Source organism: Lepus europaeus, chromosome 5, assembly GCF_033115175.1.
Source record: "Lepus europaeus isolate LE1 chromosome 5, mLepTim1.pri, whole genome shotgun sequence".
Taxonomy (NCBI): Eukaryota; Metazoa; Chordata; class Mammalia; order Lagomorpha; family Leporidae; genus Lepus; species Lepus europaeus.
This window is the reverse complement of record NC_084831.1, coordinates 102,757,584-102,780,190: the sequence shown is the minus strand read 5'-3', so window position 1 is coordinate 102,780,190 and position 22,607 is coordinate 102,757,584. Positions and strand designations below refer to the sequence as shown.

The 22,607-nt window shown below is 40.1% G+C and overlaps 1 protein-coding gene across 2 annotated transcripts in view; it reads right to left on the bottom strand.

Annotated features, from left to right (window-relative positions):
• The window catches only part of GPSM2 (G protein signaling modulator 2), a 54,053-nt gene that overhangs the window by 13,758 nt on the left and 17,688 nt on the right, over positions 1–22,607 (bottom strand). For both annotated transcript variants that reach the window (XM_062191864.1, XM_062191865.1), the window contains 9 exons: positions 15,548–15,769; positions 15,037–15,172; positions 14,241–14,383; positions 13,595–13,718; positions 13,367–13,482; positions 11,063–11,218; positions 9,996–10,104; positions 9,070–9,199; positions 5,123–5,193 (listed from right to left, as the gene is read on the bottom strand). In XM_062191864.1, the coding sequence (XP_062047848.1) occupies positions 5,123–5,193; positions 9,070–9,199; positions 9,996–10,104; positions 11,063–11,218; positions 13,367–13,482; positions 13,595–13,718; positions 14,241–14,383; positions 15,037–15,172; positions 15,548–15,769 (1,207 nt within the window). The remainder of the gene's footprint in view (positions 1–5,122; positions 5,194–9,069; positions 9,200–9,995; positions 10,105–11,062; positions 11,219–13,366; positions 13,483–13,594; positions 13,719–14,240; positions 14,384–15,036; positions 15,173–15,547; positions 15,770–22,607) is intronic.

The following is a 22,607-nucleotide window of genomic DNA, read 5'->3' as shown; positions in this document are numbered from 1 at the left end:
AATAAACCTTAAACAAATCAAAAGGAGTCAAAATTTTATTCTGGATGTGAGTTATTTGGAAATTTGCTACAACTAGAAATTTTGGGCATATGCAAAATTTTTAAGCATAATTAACATCAAAAATTATATAGCACTGGTGATTTTTCTGTGGCTAAAACTGTTTTCATGCAATACCAAAATGTCAATAGGCAAAAATCAACTTGGATAGGTCTAGATCTAGTTTAAACAGTACGACAACCTCTAAATGAACAGATTCAATAACACTGAATACAGAAGAAATTAGATAGGTACCTACTGTAGCTCTGTAACACTTGCACCTCAACATTCAGTCTGAAGTGTTGACAAGGTACATGCTATGTAATAATTACCAGTTCTGATGAGGCACATTTGTTTATAGGTAAAGCTCATATGCAGTCAAATGCATACACTTTAAGTGTATGGTTGGAAGCCATAAAACTCCAAACTATAATCACAATACAGAACATATCCATCAACCCAGAAAAGTCCGTATGGCACAAATTGGAATAACCTGTCTTGAGAATGGTAGGAAGGGCCAGCACTGTGGCACAGTGGGTTAACACCCTGGCTTGAAACGCTGACATCCCATATGGGCGCCAATTAGAGACCCGGCTGCTCCACTTCCAATCCAGCTCTCTGCTATGGCCTGGGAAAGCAGAAGATGGCCTAAGTCCTTGGGCCCCTGCACCAGCGTGGGAGACCCGGAAGAAGCTCCTGGCTTCAGATCAGTGCAGCTCCGGCTGTTGCGGCCAACTGGGGAGTGAACCATCAGATGGAAGACCTCTCTCTATGCCTCTCCTCTCTGTGTAACTCTGACTTTCTAAATAAATAAATAAATAAATAGAATGATATATGGGTGTGAGACATGCAGCAAATAAGTGAACCAAGCCATCTGTTCCTTTGCATGTATGGGTTACAAGGAGAAATTACTTGCTGGAGTGGAATTCATAGATTATTGATTGAACAAAAAGGTAATGGCTCTTAAGGTGAGAAAATTCAGCAGAAATGTGGGAAATTAAAAATGTTAGGGCTGGTGCTGTGGAGTAGTGGGCTAAGCCTCTGCCTGCAGCACCGGCATCCCTATAGGCACCAGTTCAAGACCCAGCTAACCCAGTGCTCCACTATGGCCTGGCAAAGCAATGGAAGATGCACCTGCGTGTGAGACCCAGAAATGGCTCCCGGCTTCGGATCGACACAGTTCCAGCCGTTGAGGCAGATGGAAAACCTTTCTGTCTCTTCCTTTAATAAATAAAATCTTTTAAAAAATAGAAAATAAAAATGGTTCCCATATAGTTATATGGTATGGGAAAGTTACTTAGTGTAAAGAAAATAGGAGAAATGTCTTAAAAATTGCGAAGGAAAATTGTTTCCAATCAAGAATTCTATAGTCAGGGCTGGTGGGGCATAGGAGGGTAAGCCTCTGCCTGTGATGCAAGCATCTCATAAGGGCGCCAGTTTGAGTCCTGGCTTCCCCACTTCTGATCCAGCTCCCTGCTGTTGTGCCTGGGAAAGCAGTGGAAGATGGCTCAAGTGCTTGGCTCCTGCACCCATGTGGGGGATCTGGAAGAAGCTTTTGGCTCCTGCCAATCCAGTCTGTTGTGGTCATTTAGGGAGTGAACCCGTAGACAGAAGATCTCTCATTCTGTCTCTCCCTCTAACTCTGCCTTTCAAATAAATAAAAAATAAAAATCCTAAAAAAAAAAAAAAAAAAAAAAAAAAAGAACAAAACCAATCCAATGTCAGTAGCAGAAAGGCATTTCAGACATCCAGGTTCAGACATTCAAGTCTCCAGTCTTTTTCCCAAGAAGCATTTTAACCCAGAGTCTCCCTTCTTCCTATGGATACTCTGTCACTTTGTTGAATTCTTTGACAACTTTACTGTGAATAAATCAACACAAAGCCATAACAATTCCACTCAAACCTATTTGAAATTAAAGGTAAAACTTGGCTCTTGGAGAATTACAGAATTGAAACTTATCAAGTGTAGTATCAGTACCATTTACAGAAGCAGGAAGAAGAGAGCAGGTTACTTCTGCTACTTACTAATAGGTTCCTACAGAAAAAAAGAGACCTTAAAACTGCCCTCAATTTTTTTTAAATTGTGGGTTTAACAGATTTATGTTTGAAAACAACTCACAAGGTAAGCAATAGATATTTTAGGAAAAAATTACAAGATCCTTCAGAAGTTACCACCACTTTTTTAAACAACTATGATTAGAATAAAAAAATCTTGGCTATGAGTCTAAGACAATTAGATGTTGAAATTTTTTTTCAAGGCTATTAAAGTATCAGTATTTAAAAATTACAGGGGCAGGCATTTGGTACGGGAGTTAAGCCCCTGCATCCAATATTGGAGTGCCTGGTTTAAGTCCTGCCTCTACTTCTGATTCAGCTTCCCGATAATGTACACCCTAGCAGCAGGTGATAGTTTAAGTACTTGGATCCCTGCAACCCATGTGAGATACCTAGATATTGAGATCTGGGCTCCTGGCTTTGTTCTGCCTGTTACTTGTATTTGGGGAGTGAAGCAGCAGATGAAACCTCTATCTCTTTTTAAAATAAAAATCATGCTAATTATAAAATCATAAGGTAGAAGAATATTGCATGACATGGAAAGATGTCATTGGCATATTACCACATATTAGAAAATAGTATATAATACAGCATTCATATGAAAATGCTAGATGAATAGATACTAAAGTATTAACTGTAACCACAGAGGTGGGATACTTGGTGACATTAATTTCCTTGCTGGAATTTTCTAATGAATGTATTTCATAAAAAGTATTTTAAAGAATATACTATGAAGCTGGTGCCGTGGCTCAACAGGCTAATCCTCCGCCTAGTGGTGCCAGCACACCGGGTTCTAGTCCCGGTCGGGGCGCCGGATTCTGTCCCGGTTGCCCCTCTTCCAAGCCAGCTCTCTGCTATGGCCCGGGAAGGCAGTGGAGGATGGCCCAAGTGCTTGGGCCCTGCACCCGCATGGGAGACCAGGAGAAGCACCTGGCTCCTGTCTTTGGATCAGTGCGGCGCGCCGGCCGCGGCAGCCATTGGAGGGTGAACCAACGGCAAAGGAAGACCTTTCTCTCTGTCTCTCTCTCTCACTGTCCACTCTGCCTGTCAAAAATAAAAAATAAAAAAAAATTAAAAAAAAGAATAATCTATGGGTTGGGGCTTATGGTGCAGCAGATTAAGCTGTTGCCTGGGACACCCATATCCCATGTCAAGAGTGCTGGTTTGAATTCCAGCTGCTCCACTTCTGATCTGGCTCCCTGCTAATGCACCTGGGAAAGAGAATATGGCCCAAATACTTGAGTACCTACTACCCATGTGGGAGACCAAGATAGAGCTTCTGGCTCCTGGCTTCTGCCTGGTCCAGCCCTGGCTGTAGTAGGCATTTGGGAAATGAGCAAGCAGAAAACAAGCAGAAGTATGTCACTCTGGCTTTCAAATAAATAAAAACTTTATAATGTTTTATGATTCTACAAAGGGTATTACACAAGGTACTTCAAAGTTTGTGGAGGGGCTGGAACTCCCATCTGGGTCTCCAATGTGGATGGCAGGGGCCCAAGCACTTGGGTCATCTTCCGCTGCTTTCCCCAGGTACGTTAGCAGGGAGCTGGATTGGAAGTGGAGCAGCCAGGACTTGAATCAGTACCCCTATGGGATATAGGCAGTGGCTTAACCTGCTGTGCTGTAACACTGGCCCCTTCCATGAAATTTTTGAAGGCCCCTCATATAGACAATATAAAATTTTCTTTTTTTACAATTTATTTAAAAGGCAGAGAGAAGGGAGGGGAGAAGGGTAGAAGAGAGAGAGAGAAACATGAGATCTTCCATTTGTTGGTTTGCCTCCCAAATGGCTGCAATGGCAGGGGCTAAGACAGGCTGAAACCAGGAGCCTGGAACTCCGTCCAGGTCTCCATGTGGGTGGTAGGGACCCAGGTACTTGGGCCACCTTGTGCTGCTTTCCAGGTGCATCAGCAGGGAGCTGTTTCAGAAACAGGGTAGCTGGGACTGTAACCAGTACTCTGATACAGGATGCATTGCAGGTGGCAGCTTAACCTGCTGCACCACCACACAAGCCCCAATCTTTTTCTTAAAACAGCTGGTAATGTACCATACACATTCTTTCTTTTTTACATTTTATTTGAATGGCGGAGTTTCAGAGAGAGAGAGGTGAGACAGAGAAAGATCTTCTATCCATTGGTTCACCTCCCAGAAATGGCTGCAATGGCCAGGTCCAGGATGGACTGAAGCCAGGGCCCAGGAGATTCATACTGGTCTCCCAGATGGGTGCAGGGGCCAAGGCACTTGGGCCATCTCCACTGCTTTTCTAGGTGCTTTAGCAGAGAGCTGGATCAGAAGTGGAGCAGCCAGGAATAAAACCGGTGCCCATATGGGATGCTGGCATTGTAGGTGGTGGCTTTACCCACTATGCCATAATGCCAGCCCCTATACATACTCTATTTTTTGTGCACTGTACTTTTTCTGATTTTTTTAAAGGTAAATTGCATTCACTTGAGAGACAGAAAGAGTGAACTCCTATTTGTTGATTCATTGCCCAAATGCCCACAATGGCTGGGGCTGGACCATGCTGTAGCTGAGAGCTGGGAACTCAATCTAGGTCTCCTCCATGAGTGGTAGGAATCCAACTATTTGCTGCTTCCCAGGTCTGCATCAGTAGAAAACTCCATTCAGGAGCCAGAGGCAGTACTCAAACCCAGGAACTCTGACGTGGGATGCAGGTATCTTTTTTTTTTTTTTTTAAGATTTTATTTATTTATTTGACAGGTAGAGTTACAGACAGTGAGAGGGAGAGAGAAAGGTCTTCCATCTGCTGCTTCACTCCTCAGTTGGCCACGAAGGCTTGAGCTGGGCCAATCTTCTATTGCTTTCCCAGGCCACAGCAGAGAGCTGGACTGGAAGAGGAGCAGCCGGGACTAGAACTGGTGCCCTATAGGATGCCAGCGCTGCAGGCAGAAGATTAACCTACTGCTCCATAGTGCCAGCCTCATGGGATACGTATCTTAACCAGAGTCTGAACTGCTAGGCTACACACCTATCCCAGCTCATGAAATTTAAAAAAACAAAAATGGCCAACCTTTTCTGGTGTTAATTTCATAAGTTCCATATTTTCCATACTGTGTCGGCGTCCCAACTTGGGGCGTGCACCTTTATAAAAAAAGAAATTCAAATAAACAAGGGAGGCATTAGGAGTGCAAACACAGCATCATTATGTTATTTAAGTCTAAAGTTTATCTATACAAACCCAAATGAAAGGAAGACACAGGTACAAACTGTATTCAATTAAGAACAATAATTTTTCCACACCAACTACATGAAAGTAGACTCTACACGCCCTCTGAAACGCTTTGATGTAAGGAAGTTATATTCTGGTTGGAAACTAACATTGGTTACTAACATTACCCCTTAATTTAGAAGAGGCATTTTAAAATAACTGGTTTTATACATTCCACACAGTCTCAAAAAACAAAACTATAGAGTGGTTTGAATAAGTAAAAAAATAAAGAAAAGGCTTTCTGCCTTCAATCTTGGGAAGAGAATCCAAGCAGTATTCCCAGCACTCTCCTGTTACTCCTTTTCATCCTGCGGTCTCATAAGATGGTAGATTTCCTACCAGTCAGGAAACTAGTTAAATAAAAGGTATAGTTCTTAAAAGTGGTTTTTCTATAAAGTTATTAAATACTAAATACAGAGAATTTCCATATCTATTCAGTTTTTTTAAGAAGATATATTTAAACGGTATGAGAATGTTTGATACCTAACACCCAGTTTTATAAAGAAAACATTACCAACACTAATAATTTTCCTCTTCCTCCCTGTGCTTTTCTAGATTTTCATTACCTATTATGTCTAAGCCATGCAGCAACACTGTGCACTTTAGTTTAATTCATTTTCATTACCATTTTAGGAATAACAAATTGTCAATTTTTACTAGAGACATATTTAGACTGCTTACAAATTTTTGCTGTTATAGAATAGTACAGAAATTCTTGGAAATGTCTCCCTGTGTACGTGAGTAAGAATTTCTTCCAGTATGGATATCAGGGGTCCACAACTGGGAACACAACTGCTGGGTCGCACAGATGGAACACTCTTAACTTCACCAGAACATTGACAGCTGTGCTTCAGAATGTGCCAATTTCACGGGCTGGCACTGCGGCACAGCAGGTTAAGCTGCCGCCTGTGCTGTCAACATCCCATATGAGTGTTAGTTTGAGACATGGTTGCTCTATTTCTGATTCAACTTGCTGATGTACCTGAGAAGGCAGTGGAGGATGGCCCAAGGACTTGGACCACCGCCACTCATGTGGACACCTAGATGTAGCTCTGGGCCCCCGGCTTCAGCCTGGTTGAGTCCCAGCTGTTGCGGCAATATGGGGAGTGAATAAGTGGATGAAATACACCTCCCCACCCAACTGCCCTAGTTTCTCTGATTTTTCCTTTCAAATAAATAATCATAAAAAAAGAACATACCAACTTCATTTATTTATTTATTTATTTTTTGACAGGCAGAGTGGACAGTGAGAGAGACAGAGACAGAGAGAAAGGTCTTCCTTTGCCGTTGGTTCACCCTCCAATGGCTGCCACGGCTGGTGCACCACGCTGATCTGAAGCCAGGGAGCCAGGTACTTCTCCTGGTCTCCCATGCGGGTGCAGGGCCCAAGGGCTTGGGCCATCCTCCACTGCACTCCCTGGCCACAGCAGAGAGCTGGCCTGGAAGAGGGGCAACCGGGACAGAATCCGGCGCCCTGACCGGGACTAGAACCTGGTGTGCCAGTGCCGCAGGTGGAGGATTAGCCTAGTGAGCCGCGGCACCGGCCAAGAACATACCAATTTCTATCCCATCAAGCCTGTATGAGTTTCCATTACCCTGCAACTTCAATATGGTATTACTGGACTTTTTAATTTTGTTCTTTTCATAGGTTTTCAATAATGCCTCACTATGGATGGTATGAGAATATTATATTTATGTCTCAAATTCAACTTGAGAAATTTTGAATGGAAATATGAATTTGAAACTCATCAGAATGCACACGATCTACTGCTCTAAGTCAAGCACATGGATGACATCATGACAGCCATGCGGTCTGACGGACTGTAGCTACCTATGGCTTTTTACAATTTAATTAAATAATATTAAAAATTCATTGCTTCTTTTGCACTGGCTACATTTCAAGTGTTCATCAACCATATGTGGCTATTATATTAGACAATCACAGAAACAGAACATTTCCATCATCACAGAGTGTTCCACTGGACACACTGACCCACAGCACAGAAGGAGAAAACATCAAGTCAGACAGAAGAAAAGGACAGATGGATAAAAAACAGTGAGTGAGAGGACAGGGGAGGGAGAAGAGGCCAGGAGCTGAACCCGGAGCACTACAATGTGAAGGCTGAGAAGATGAAGAACAGCAGAGGAGTCTGAAGAATGGCAGTGGCACGGCAGAGAGGCGGAGTAATCCTAGAGAGCAGCTAGGTACGCTATGTTGCCGCGGGAATTACCACTGCTGAGAAATCAAGTCAGTCCACATCTGAAAACTGGTCAGCGAATTTGGTAAAATGCAGTTTTTATTATTTTTTTTAAACTAAACTTTGAAAAGTAGTTTCAAGGTCATAGTGAGGCTAAAAGCTTCAGCGGAATAGACTCAGGAGAGAACAGGAGGTGAAGAAGTCCAGACAGTGAACACTGATGTCTTTTTCAAGCTCTGTTATAAAAGGAAACAGAGGGTCTATAGCCAGAGGGTCTATAGCTCTTACAGCACAGGCTACTTGAAAGTGAAACACAGGAAAGCTTTTACACAGTAAAGTAACAGTCACTATGACACAGTTCACACTTCAGAATTTTTCACTAGGTATTCTTTGAAAGTCTTAATCACAATAACTTATTTAGCTACTAACTGCTTAACTACTATTTTCTTTTACCTCATCCTTTTCTTCTTAGGGATTTAGAGAAGGAAATTGGAAAGATAAAAGCTAGAGTTTTCACTGACTTTCAAGTGCAGAATATCTATCTGTATGTCAGTTAACGTTCTTCAGACTAAGAATTCCTCAAGCTCAGGAAGCAGACCTTTCATTTATTTCTTTGCCAAGGGAGAGGAAGAGAGAGCAAGAGCAGGAGCAGGAGCGCCAGCACTGCCCCCACTGCAGGTGCGCTCCCCAAACGCCTGCAACAGGTGGGCCAGGCCCAAGGTGGGAGCCAGGAGCTCAGTCCAGGTTTCCCATGTGGGTGGCAGGAACCAAGCCACGAGATGAAGCCAGGAGTTGAACCCCCGCACTTGGATATGGGACACAGTTATCTGAACAGAGAACCACAGATCGGTGCTCCCTCTGTCTCTCTCCATCTCAAAGGAAAAAAGAAAATGTGTGTGTGTGGGGAATTTAACAAAATGAAACATAAAACTACTTGAAATAAAAAGGATAAAGCGGGTGTTTTATATGATCTGTAAAGATACAGAATTTAAATGTATTTTCAACAAAAAACTATACCTTGACCATTCTTAAATTCATGATGAAAACTATAAAATATTTCTATACTAACAATAGGACAGTGTAAAGTAAAAAAAAAATGTAAAATGTTAAACTTAAATATTCTCTTTAGATGTGTTAAATATGTGATAAGTAATTTAAATGAAAATTTTGAGGATAAAGAAATTGAGTATGGGGCTGGTGTTGTTGCACAGTGGATTAAGCTGGCACCTGCAACACTGGCATCCCATATGGGCGCCAGTTCAAGTCCCAACTGCTCCACTTCCGATCCAGCTCTCTGCTATGGCCTGGGAAAGCAGTGGAAGATGGCCCAAGTCCTTGAGCCCCTGCACCCATGTGAAGACCAAGATGGAGTTCTGGCTCCTTGCTTCAGCCTGGCCCAGCCATAGATGTTGCAGCCATTTAGGGAGTGAACCAGTGGATGGAGGATCTCTCTCTGTCTCTCCTTTCTTGGTAACTCTGCCTTTCAAATAAATAAGTCTTGAGGAAAAAATAAAATAAAATAAATTGAGTTTTAGAAGGCCTATTACTTACCATGCAAGCTGTTATCAATTTCAATATTTTCAGACATTATGGAACTATTGGTGCTGTAGCTTAGACCAAGAACCATTTGAAGATCTGAGAGGTTCAGTCGTGCTGTTAGTTCACCACTTCTATCCCCAACCTACAACCACAAGCATTTAGATTTCAGAATAGTATTTAAAGATATTAATGATGAAGATCAGTTAAAAATGTGAACCTAAAAATTGAAAAAAAAAATAGATAAATGAAAATGGTTGTGTTAGAATTCTGAGACTATGAGTGAATGAAAGGGTTTTTCCAGTAATAGTTTTTTAAAGACTAGAGAAAAAAAAAAAACCATAGTACCACTAATAACCAAAACTCTTTAGTTAGTAAATATCAGTTACTATTAGACTGCTGAGATCATATTAAAGAATAGTGTAAGTCATCCTGTGACATTAACTTGACATTCCATGAATAAAAGTTCCCTAAAATTTCCAAACTTAAGAGGTACCATTCATTAACCCAGTCCCAGACATCCGTGCTTTGTATATATATGTCATTTCTAACTGTCTTAACAATTTGCAAGGTGGATATTACTCCCATCTTAAGATGAGGCTCAGAAAAGGTTTCCAAGTTCAAATGGCCATCAAGTGGAAGAAATGTAACAGGAACCAGTCCTTGATTCTGAAAACCATATTTCTTCTTCAGTGCCATGCTACTTCATGCAGAGGCAGGGACGGGCTGGGGTATGTTTTAGGAATGTTCATCTTTTCCTCCAAGCCCAGTCTTGCTTTCCTGGCTTCCTACATGGAAGCCAACTTGGATATGTCTCAAAATGCTTTGTGGATGTCAAGTGAACAGTATTTTTCAGCCATATAAAACAATGTGGAGAAATAACAGGGTTCCCTCCACTCAGCACTCATTTGTAAATTACCATAGCACTGAAAGTTTCATACCTCTCTTGAAATTTCCAAGTGCTTTTCAGCAAAATGCATCGCTTGATCATGATTTCCTAGAGCTGTGTATGCATTTCCTAAGCTCCAACATGCTCTTCCTTCACCAATTCTAAAACATAATTCAAAGCTAACATGCAATTATCTGAAAAAAGGTATGGGTAGAGAACACAAGCCACCTAGCAGTAATTACAAGTATAAATAATTTGGATTCACTTGGTCTTTTGTATAAAGAACATACCATCATGATGCTAGGTAGAAATATATAATATATATTCATAATATACAACATAATATTTATATCTTATATGTATGTATGTGTGTGTGTATATATATATATATATATATAGAGAGAGAGAGAGAGAGAGAGAGAGAGAGAACGAGAGCAAGCCAGGTAATACTAAACTCGAGTCATATTAAAACAAGGAAAACATTCTTTTAAACTATAAAAATCTCAGGGTAAGTCTTCTATCCGACTAGTCTACTTCCTTTCTGTAATAGTTCTATCAGGGAACCACTCAGTGTGTGATCACCAGGAAAGAGAACTAACTCTCTGAGGTAGCATTCCTCAGTGTAGGCAACTGCACTGAAAAGTTCCTTCTGAGTTAAAAATCTCTTCTAAAGCAAATATCACAAATTAGCGACCTTCATTGAAAATCACATTTTATATAAAACAGAACTACCAGCTTATCTTGGGGGGGGGGGGGGGAGAGAAAGAAACCTGAAAGCTCTGGACCTAAAGGATGCTGTTCCTGCCTGGCAGCTCAGTGCCAGGCTGAGGTGGGCAGCAGCTTCCCCTGTCACTGGGCAATATTGATCACTCCCACACTGGTCTAGTCAGAAAGGCTTCCGTGGAGGCGGCTGAGCCTGACCCCGTCACGGGAACCAGACTGACCCTGTACCAGGCCACCCTTCAACACTGATATGTGGGGACATTACTGAATCAGAGGATATTGCTTAAAAAGAAATGAAGAAGAAAGCAAAGGAAACAAAAGGAAAAGGAAAAAAGAAACATTCTGGGGATTCAATTTCATCTTAACTATGGTTTAAAAAAAAAATGGAGAACTTACCTGTCGTTTAGCTCTCGAGCAATTGCTAAGTGCTTCAGATGATAATCAATGGCTTTCTCATAGTCTTGAAGTAAAGTGTATGTGTTTCCAAGGCTGTAACAAGACTGTGCTTCCACGGCTCTGTCTTTAAGCTGTCGAGCCAACAGCAGTGTCTTCCTAAAAGCAGACGTTAATTCTTATATACTGGTCAATTTTAGTTTTGACTATAATAATCGTAAAACCATTACTTGTCCTCTAGGCTCCTTTCTGCTGCCTTTTAAGTAAATCTGGTCTACAGCCAAACAGCTCAGACTTTTTCCATTACTTTTAGACAAATGATGTTTTTGAAACAAAAAAAAGCAGATTCAGATTTTCAGAATAAACTTAAGAGTTCAAATAATTCACCCAAGTAAAGGAGTGCTGAAGCAAGAGTTCAGGTGCCTAAGACTGACAGAGGATCAACATTTAAAAAAAGTGTCTTTTTTACACTGACAATAACTTAAAGAAGCTTTTGTCCACAAAATAACTGCTTTCAATCATCATGTTTCCTTTATTTTGTCAAAATCCTAAATAACTCCATAAATTCTTATGTGTAGGCTGCCACCAATTCATGAAAAATACGGAACACTTGGTTTAAACATTATCCACATTCTACCCGACACATGGTACTGTCAGGTGAGAAGCCAGTACAACAGGTAAAAGCAGGAATCCTGGAGCTGGATGCCTGGACTCACATCCCAGCTGTGCCAATTACGAGCTCTGTGACGGGGGCGAGTCACTCGGCCTTTCTGTGTGCCAGCTTCCTCACAGGGCTTTTGTGAGGAGGAGATGAACAGCAAGTACTCAGAATGGCATCTTGTGCAGAGCTGATGCTCTACAAGCATCAGTGCTATTTCAGTGTGTTTAAACCAACAGATACTTTTAAATCTAATAATGTACATAATTCTTTTCCATAATTTCTGCCAAATACAGGTATTTTATGCAAAGAAATTAGAAATTACGTATTTAATGGTGAAACACCAAAGCTGTCATCATATGTACTCATTCTAACATTGCCTGTCCTCCCCTCATTTTTGAACACTTCTGGAATTGTCTTCAGACCCTGGGGCGCAGCCTTCGGACACACCACTACTCTGTGATCATTAACTTGTCAGAAACCTTTCTGGAATTAACTTCAATTACTAAACTGAAGTTTACCGAGCTACTGCTTTGTATCCTGAAGCAACTGGATGTGTAATGACAGTCTTCTTTTGTGGATCTGAAAATAATCCCAAAAACAGAATTTCAAAACTATTTCTAACTACTACTTTTAGAATATATGTGAAGCTCTGAGTTCCTCCCTGCTTACTGGGGGAAAAACTGATTATCTTTTACTCAGGTTTCTTTAGTCAAACAGCCACTTTCTACATTACAATAGAATATTTCAGTATTGAATACAGCTATCCTATTTAATAATTAGCTCTTTTCTATATAGTTTGGCTTTAAAACATATTTAAAAGCAAAATATGTACTATACTCCTCACACAGTGATACAATTTATGTGGGAACATATTTCCTAAGTAACTAACAACAGTAACCATTTGTTAATGTTTAAAGCAGAGTGAGATGCTGTTCAATTTTTTAGACAGACCTAAAGCAATTTTAGCTTTTTTTAGATGAGAAACTCTCCAGAACTCTTAGAGTGGGTTCTTTTTAACAAAGAAATACGAATCAATCCCTGTGCTTTGGTTCAAACTGACTTGGATCCCCAATAACTGGAGAAAATTCCCAACAATCTAGGAAGCATAGACCAGGCAACCTGAAGCACTCTACATTTTGCTAATATCTCTGTTTTGATTCTACTGACAGATTGGAAAGACTATGCATTAGAAGCTGGGATTACCAATTCCCCAGGCAGATGAACAGAGCTTCGGGACCAGTGCAAATTTTTGTTACCAGGCTTTCCTTTGGACTCTCTTCCTACCCATAAGTAGGTGAAATAAAGCATACACACATACATATCACACAGGCTTTAAAAGACCTCAACAGTTTAGAACAAAAGTACTAAAAGAACCGGGATTTCATACTATTAAGTCTTGGGTACAGTATGCATTGAGTACCAGGTACCAGGCACTATGCTATTGCTTAATATATTCTGTTACTTAACTCTCAAACAATACCGAAAGCAAGGCCTTGATGGCTTCTGGTGCAGCTGAGGCTTACAAGCCCAATGTGCTGCTGCTGCTATGCAGCAGCAAACAAATTTTAAGCCCAAAGTCTATGATTGAATGTGATTGCAGAACTACTCACTCATTTTGCATTTATCTACAGAAATATTAGACTAACCTGTAGTACTCAGAAGCAGTCTCAAATTCACCGAGAAATATGTATGCATTCCCAAGGTTGCTATATGCTCTTCTTTCCGCCGCCTTATCTCCAAACTCTTTTGCAATAAGGAGACGCTGAAACAGAAAACTTGAATTAGACACAGCTAGAATTAAACTGAAGAGTAATGTAATCATTGTTCAGAACTTCGACGGAGGAAGTGCTGCAGCTCTGAGGCCTCCCCTGTACCTGTTCATGAGCTATAACTGCATCCCTGAAGTTGCCCAGGAGGTAATGTGTGTTTCCAAGATTTCCAAAGGCTCGTCCTTGGGCTGCTCGGTCACCCAAAGCAGTTACCAATGACAGATTTTCCCTAAGTGATAATAAAAAATGGTGAAAAAACAAGCTTGGAAAACAATATTTGATTTACAGATCAAATTCTTTTAATCAGAAAAAAATGTATTAAGCTTATAGCCATAATGTGCAACAGTTTAAAGATATATCTACGAGGGAGGGCAATTATAGGAAGTAACTGTAAACACTTGATTGACACATTCAAGAAAGTTTCTGCCCAAGAGTTAGTCCCAGAACCCCCATAGCTGAGAAGTCCTATAAAATTCTATTGGTAAAATACTAAATTTACTCCAAATAATTTAGACGAACCATTGATATTTCTTGTTTTCACCACTAAGTGGCACTGGTCTGCAGTTTAAATGAAAGCGGGAGATTACTACTATAATACTGTAACATGTAAACAAACGACTGATGGCTTATTTTTATTTGCCAGCCCATAATCATAAAACCTTTGCCAAACCTAAAGACCTACTACTGGATAGAGAACCAACAGCAGATCCACAGCCCAGCTAGGCCCCATGACCACTTCAGCCCTACTCACTCATAAAAATCCACAGCTGCCTGCAGAGCGTTTCTCACTTCTTCCGGAAATTCCCCGACATCCTGGGGACCAGGGCAGCCAAAGCTCTTCCCTTTGGCATGATATACATTCCCGAGATTGTACAGTGCCCTTGCTTCTCCAACCTAATGAAGATACAAGTAAAATTTACACTTTGGAAATCAGAGGCCAGGTTTTATAATACTTAGACATATATTTATAATATCTTTGATACTACTGTCAAGGGGGCATTTTGAAGGCCAATGTGATGGTACAGAAGGTTAAGCACCAAGTACAATGCTGGCATCCTATATCAGAATGCTATTTCAAGTCCTGGCTGATCTGCTATGATTCAACGCCTTACTAATAAGGCTTGTGAAGGCGAAAATAATGTTCCAAGTACTTGGGTCTCTGCTACCCATGTGAGAGACAGGATGGAATTCCTGGCTCTTGCTTTTGGCCTGACTCAGATCTGGCTGTTGCAGCCATTTAGGGAGTGAACAGTGAATGGAGAAGCTCTGTCTCTCTCTGTCGATCTGCCTTTCAAATAAATAAATCTTTAAAATAAATTTTTATATTGGTCATCCATCTAGAACCAAACGAATGATTAGTTATGAATGAAGGATGTCTCATTATGTTCCTACTTATCTGTATTTTAATTTTTCTTTTACATTTCCTCTTTTGCTTCTATGGACTTTTTTTTTTTTTTTTAGATAAACTAACAAATAATTAAATAGTTTAAAGCAAAAAGCAATTTCAATGAAAGCATTTGGGCTACCATCTAATGTTTCCTTATTACCTTGTCATTAAGCTCTCTAGAAATATCTAGATGTCGTTGACAACAAACTATAGCTTCATCAAAATTCCCAAGGACCTTTAAGGTATTTCCCAGATTTCCACTAGCTTTAGCTTCACCCAACTGGTCTCCGATGGTCCTGGAAAAGAAAAAAGGGAACGTTATTAAATACATAAATGGTGCATGAATACAAAGCAGGCAAAATGCAGTCTTTCTAGAGGACATCGACATGCTTTAGTCAAAAAAGACCCATTAGGCTTGACATCTACTTTAAAAATTTAATACAACATTTTGGCATTTGAATGTAATTACTTTTTTATTCATTTAGTTAAACTCTAGGATTATTTCACTACTATTCATTCATGTAATAGTTTGGCCTAAAGATGAGTTTTCAAAAGCAATGCTACTGAACTAGAACTCATTAAATGTATTAGGTTAGTTTTTTTTTTAATTGAATGGAAATATCTTTTAAAGCAAAAATTAAGGGAGGAAGAGTATTAAAAAGCTTAATTACCTTGCAAGAGTTAAATCATGATGATGGTATTCTAATGCTTTGGCATAATCATGCAAATAGAAATAAGCATTCCCCAGCTGGCTGTAAATAGCGCTAAGTGTTTTTAGGTCCTCGGTTCCAACTTGAACTGCTGCTTCAAAAAATGACACACCAGCACGGCAGTCCCCTGATTTACACAGCCGCTCCCCTTCCAAAGCGAGCTCGAGGCAGGAAGCTTCCATTCTATAAGATTATACAGGGCAGACGTTTACAACATAACAACTACATTTCAGTGTTTTTAACTTTCAGTAATACAATTTGAATGCAACTATGTGGCTACTCATGCTCAGAACAGCTGCCTCTATAATTGAAAAATATATCTACATACATACACACATATTGCTGATAAAACAGTAGACAGTTATTTGTAGCAAAAGATAATTTGCCTATTTAAACATCTCTTAAGCCTCAGAGGTCTGTTACATAGGATAGAATAGCGGAACTCGTTTTGAATAATTTAAAAAATTTTTGTCATTATTTTATGTGAAAGGTAGAGAGTAAGAGGAGAGAGACAGAATCTTCCATTTGCTGATTCACTCTCCAAATGCCTGCAACAGTTGGGGCCATCCATGCAGAAGCAATAACTCTAGAACTCAATCCAGGTTTCCCATATGAGTAGCAGGGACACAAGTACTTGCACCATCACTTGCCACCTTGTACATCAGCATGAAGCAGAGCCAAGACTCAAACCAGGCACTCTGACATGTAATGTGGGCATCCCAAGATGCATCTTAACTGGTGCACCAAATACCTGTCCCCCTGGTGCTCACTTTAACTGGCTCATCCAGAGCAACCCACTCAACTAGTGAGAGAACCTAAAGCAAAAGTAGTGTCTCCTAAACTATTGAGTTGTGGCAGACAGGGTCCCTGAGAGTTTGAGGAAGGCAAGGAGGGCCTCAGAAGGTGAGGTCCTAGCCAGTGCTGTGGCATAGCAGGTAAAGCCGCCGCCTGCAGTACCAACATCCCATATGGGTGCTGGTTCGAGTCCAGGCTGCTCCACTTCCGACCCAGCTCTCTGCTATGGCCTGGAAAAGCAGTAGAAGATGGCCCAAGTCAGTGGCCCTTCCCACTATGCCACAGTGCTGGCCCCCAAATAAATAAATCTTTTTTTTTTTTTGACAGGCAGAGTGGACAGTGAGAGAGAGACAGAGAGACAGAGAGAAAGGTCTTCCTTTTCCGTTGGTTCACCCCTCAATGGCCGCTGCGGCCGTCGCGCTATGGTCGGCACACCGCGCTGATCCAAAGCCAGGAGCCAGGTGCTTCTCCTGGTCGCCCATGCAGGTGCAGGGCCCAAGCACTTGGGCCATCCTCCACTGCACTCCCAGGCCACAGCAGAGAGATGGACTGGAAGAGGAGCAACTGGGACAGAATCTGGCGCCCCGACCGGGACTAGAACCCAGTGTGCCAGTGCCGCAGGCGGAGGATTAGCCTATTGAGCTACGGCAGTGCCGGCATAAATAAATCTTAAAAAATAAATAAATAAAGAAGGTGAGGTCCTATAAATAATATTGTTCTCTACCCATTTATCCACCAAGTGATCCACTCGCCTGTCCGCCTGCCCTCTCTCCCTCCCTCCATTCTCCTTCTTTCTCTTCCCCTCACTGGGTTACACACACAACATACACACAAACACTCACTCACTTTTCTTCTCCTTCTTACCATATACCACCATCTATATCCTGAAAAAATGGAGCAAAATATCTGATCCACAAGGACACTCTCACAAAAGGACTAAAGACAAGCAATTAAATTATAAAAAATTTAAACATCTGCATAAATTCTAATTCTCAACATCTGTCCGTGTACTGAAAACAGCCAGAAGTATTAAGTCACTATAAATATATCTGGGAGGGGGCCGGTGCGGTGGCCTAGAAGGTTAAGCCTCTGCCTGCAGTGCCAGCATCCCACAGAGAGCTGGTTCAAGAACTGGCTGCTCTACTTCTGATCTGGCTCCCTGCTAATGCACCTGAGAAAACAGTAGAAGATGGTCCAAGCGCTTGGGCCCCTGCACCCATGTGGACACACAGAAGCAGCTCTTGGCTGTTGGCTTTGGCCTGGCCCAGCACTGGCAGATACGGCTATCTGGGGAGGGAACCAGCAGAGGGAAGATAGCTGTCATCCTTCTCTCTCTCTCTCTCTCTCTATATATATATATATATATACATATGTATATATATATATATATATATTTCTGCCTTTCAAATAAATAAATAAACCTTTAAAAAGAAATTAAATAAATATATCTGAGAGAAAAAAATGATACTTTGGGTTCTAATACTAAACTTTAGCAGATCTCCATCATCAAAGTCACCACTGTGTTTCTTCAGCATCTTCATAATTTCTGCCATGTCTATTCACTTCATCTATGTCAAGATTGCATAATCACGGCTGGCACTGTGCTGCAGCGGGTAAAGCCACCACCTGCAGTGCAGCTTCCCATATGGGCTCCGGTTCAAGTCCCAGCTGCCCCACTTCCAATCCAGCTCTTTGCTATGGCCTGGGATAGCAGTGGAAGATGGCCTAAGTCCTTGGGCCCCTGCACCCACTTGGGAGACCTGGAAGAAACTCCTGGCTCCTGGCTTTGTATCAGCACAGCTCCACCATTGTGGCCATCTGGGGAGTGAAGCAGCATATGGGAGACCTCTCTCTCTCTGTCTCTGCTTCTCTGTAACTCTGCCTTCAAATAAATTAAATCTTTAAAAAAAAATCTATCTTCATCCAAATCAGTATCCTTGAACAAATCTGATGTGATATTTGTATTTATTATCTAATGCATAATAAATATGTAACTTAAAATTTAAAAATACATAAAATTATTCTACATACCATCAGAGGGATACATTTTGCCCTTTGAAAAGCTGATTAAGCTCATTCAACTTTTTAATTTTTGAAACAGTACTAATTTACTCCTTATCAGAATTAGCTTTGAGCCATTTAATGGAAGAGAGGTCCTTATTCCTGGCTGTAGAGCAGGAATTGTGGTACAGCAGGTTAAAAAGCCACTGCTTGGGACAGCTGCATCCCATATTAGAGTGTTGGTCTGAGTCCCAGCCACTCAGCTTTGATCCAGCTTCCTGCTAATGCACCTGGGAAGGCAGAAGATAATTGCCCAAGTACTTGAGTCTCTGCCCCCCATGGGTGGAGTTCCTGGTTCCTAGCTTTGACATGGCCCAGCCCCAGCTACTGTGGGCATTTGAGGAGTGAACCACTAGATGGAAGATCTCTGTCTCTCCTCTTTGTCACTCTGCCTTCCACATAAATAAAGAGCAGCAGCAGCAGCAACAAAGATCCTGGCTGCACAACAGCAGAGCTCATACAGAGCCCCTTTAAAAACTCTCAAGGCTAGGTCCCACTCTGCCTGAAGTCTGGCCATCTGTATTTTTTTCTTTAAGTCCTCAGGTAATTCTATTGTGCAAACTGGAGTAGAGACACTGCTGTAACAGGAATGTGAATTAAACTCCCACCTACTCTAATATCATTCAAATATGATTATACTTTACATATCTGATATCAGGTCAATGAACATGTTTCTTCAGGTGCTGCGTTTTAGGTCTATAACACTGTAAGGTAACTTAGACCCATAAATCAAAATGAGATTACAAAAACAGAAAATAAATCCAATAAAGCTAAAAGAAAAGTCTAGACTAGGACTAACAGAGCCATTGGAAAGGTTTAAAGCAGACTTGTGGCCCAGAAAAAGCAGATTTATAAAGTCATTTATCTTTTTTAACTTCCAGTGATTTAGCCAATGGCTATTTCTTATTCACAGTAAGACTAGTGACTTCATTTTCAATTTATGAATCTCTGCAAAATAATGCAAGTAAACCTTGACTTAACATTTTGCCTCATTAGATCAAAACAATTAGATATAGGATGGAAGATCTAAAACACATGGGAAGATAAATCAGTTGTCAAACTCTATATCACTATATATGTCATTTCACAATTTATAAGCCTACTTGTATCTTTCATAAGTTAAAACTTTTCCCTTAGAATTGTAGTTTTGAAAATCAGAGTATCTCATAAAAGAAATGAAGATTATTTAAGATTTAATTTTTAATATTTATTTACTTTTAAATTTATTTCAAAGGCAGAGAGAGAGAGAATGAATATTTTCCACTAGTTCTGTCTGCAAATGCCCACAACAGCCAAGGCTGGGCTAGGCTGAAGCCAGGGCTGGGAGCTCAGTGGGGATCTCCTATGTAGATGGCAAGGACCAAAGTACATTAACTATCACCTGCTACCTCCCATTGTGTGCATTAGCAGGAAGCTGAAACTGGAAGCAGAAGCAGGATCTATCCCAAGTATTCCGATATGGGATGCAGGCATCCCAACCAGAATCTTAACCACGGCATCCAATGTCTGCCTTTTTAAGATTCTATGAGGTTAGTGGCATATTCTGTGTGTAAAGGGAAATAAGTCAGCAAAATATTAATTTGTAAACATGAGATTCTTTTGCTAGATGACAACCTGAACTAGTTGTCTTATTTGTCCAAAGTACTGAAACTATTGAACTTCTAACAATTATCACAGGAAAAAACTGGTAGATACTTTTCTATATAAATAACTTTTCATATTAAACAGCTGTAAGTTAAACACTCTGTATAAAAAAATTGTATATCAAGCATTCTCACTGGTAGAAACTGACCTTAGGTTTACTTATCCAAATTCAAAATGATATATATGAAAGGATATTTAGAGCAGAACAAAACTGCAAAAAGTTTAATTAAAAAAAAAAAACAAAAAACAAAAAACAAAACCACCCCACCATGAAGTGGAACACTAATGATGATGGCTCATTATTTAACTGAGGAAGAGACAGGGAGATTGTCACACAAGGCAGCACCATCAGTTCAGGTAAAGAAATGAGGGTTAAAGCAAAACTGTCTACTCAGACACAAGGCATTTAAAAATTAGAGGATTATGGACCAGCATGTGGTATAGTAGGATAAGCCTCTGCGACACCAGTATCCCATAAGGACGCTGGTTCGTGTCCCAGGTGCTCCTCTTCCAATCCAGCTCTCTGCTATGGCCTGGGAAAGCAGTAGAGGATGACCCAAGTACATGGGCTCCTGCACCTGAGTGGGAGACCTGGAAGAAGCTCCTGGCTCCTGGCTTTGGATTGGCATAGCTCCAGTTATTGTGGCCATTTGGAGAGTGAGCCAGCTTATGGAAGACCTTTTTATGTGTCTCTCCCTCTCTGTCTGTAATTCTACCTCTCAAATAAAAATAAATAAATAATAAAAAAAAACCCACAACACCACAGACTCTTAAACACAGACGTTTAGAAGTGTTTGTCTAGAGCCACAAAAAGCACAGAAGTGTGTTCTTCAAATAAATATCTTCGTCACAAACATTTGACCTTTTAGATTTAAACTTAAACAAAATTACACTAGAACCATGAATCCAAATGATGTGATACCCAACAAAATTTAACTACAGGACACATGGTGTTCTAAGAGTTACACATCTGTAAAAAGGCTTTTTATATAACTGTCATTAGAAACAGAGATAGCAAACAGGCACCCTGCTACCCAGATGGCTGTCCTCCCAGGCCGTGCTGTGAGACTGCTCTATAGGAGAGACCGTCTTAGAAAGTTATTTCAGCAACCAGTGCCCAATGTATAGTCCAAAGCTCTCTTGTTTATAATTAATTCTGAGATCCACTATTGGGTCTGACATATTAGAAAAAAAATCAGTATTCTGGCAAAATCTGCAACACCTCAATCAGATATATGTAATTGCAAAATAGGGCAGGTTAATCTATAAATTTTTTAGAAGATCATTAAATAGTAACAGAGAAAAAGTAATTGTATATCCTCTCTGTCACTATAAGGGAATAGAATTACTTCATTTGTTTACCAGTTGGGTTGAAAACAAAGAACATTTCTGGGTGTAGAGGATAAACCAGGAAAATACCTTTCCATTAAAATACATCCCACATACAAAAGTTTCTTTTGTTCTCCTAAAGTTCTTTCTAGTTCTATAATCAAAGAATTCTAATATCTATAAATACATGACTACTATCCTGACTTAAATGCTTACATTTTTCCTAATAAATTGAACATTTTAGAGGTAATTCCTAATTTTCTACACAAACATGTAATTTCAATTTAAAAGTTTCTAAATTTTTAAACTTTTATTTCACACTAGATTTTGATCTTTACCATCTTCTGTTTCCTCAGTTGGTATCTTGTGTTAATAGTATGTCAATGAAAGCGATTGAGTAATAGTAATTATGTCTAAATTAGTATTTATATACTAATTTAGAACAAATAATGAGACTCAGGACTTAGTGGCCACAACAAGGTACCATCCTCTTCTCCACTGTGGAATCCCCTATGATAAATCCTAACTCCACATTCATCACCAGTCCTGGCCCTAATCAGCAATTTTCATCCATTCAACTTGCCACATAGCTCTAAGCTATTCTAGTTCATGTTGTAACAGAAAGAGTAGTGCAAAATTATTTTAAACTACATGGCAACTTAGTTTTAAAAGTGATTTTTAACATATCAAATTTAATTCTCAAAATAACCTTCTGAAATGGATATTATTACAGACGAAGAAACTGATGCTCAGACAGGTAAATGGCCTGTTTAACATTAGTGGATGTCAAAGGTGAGAAATGAAATCCTGTCTTTGTCTCCAAATCCAGAGCTCTTTCTACTACTCCCTGTTATCTCAAAATATTTCTCAGGAAAGAATATTATTAATAACTATCTTTATAAAAATGAAATAAGTCAATACCTAAGTTGTACTCTTTACAACTAATTTTTATAATATTAAATTATTGAAATATTTATTATTCACATTACAAAGTATGAACAAGGATATTCCCAAAGAAATACAAAACTAGAGAAACTAGTAAAATGAACTTTACATATCCATTTTTCAATTCCAACAATTACCAACACATAAGATGTTATTATCGATATGTTTCATCTCTGCTACATCCTCACTCCTCCAACCCCAAATTATTTTGAAGTATAATCCAGAATGCATATAATTTCATTTGTAA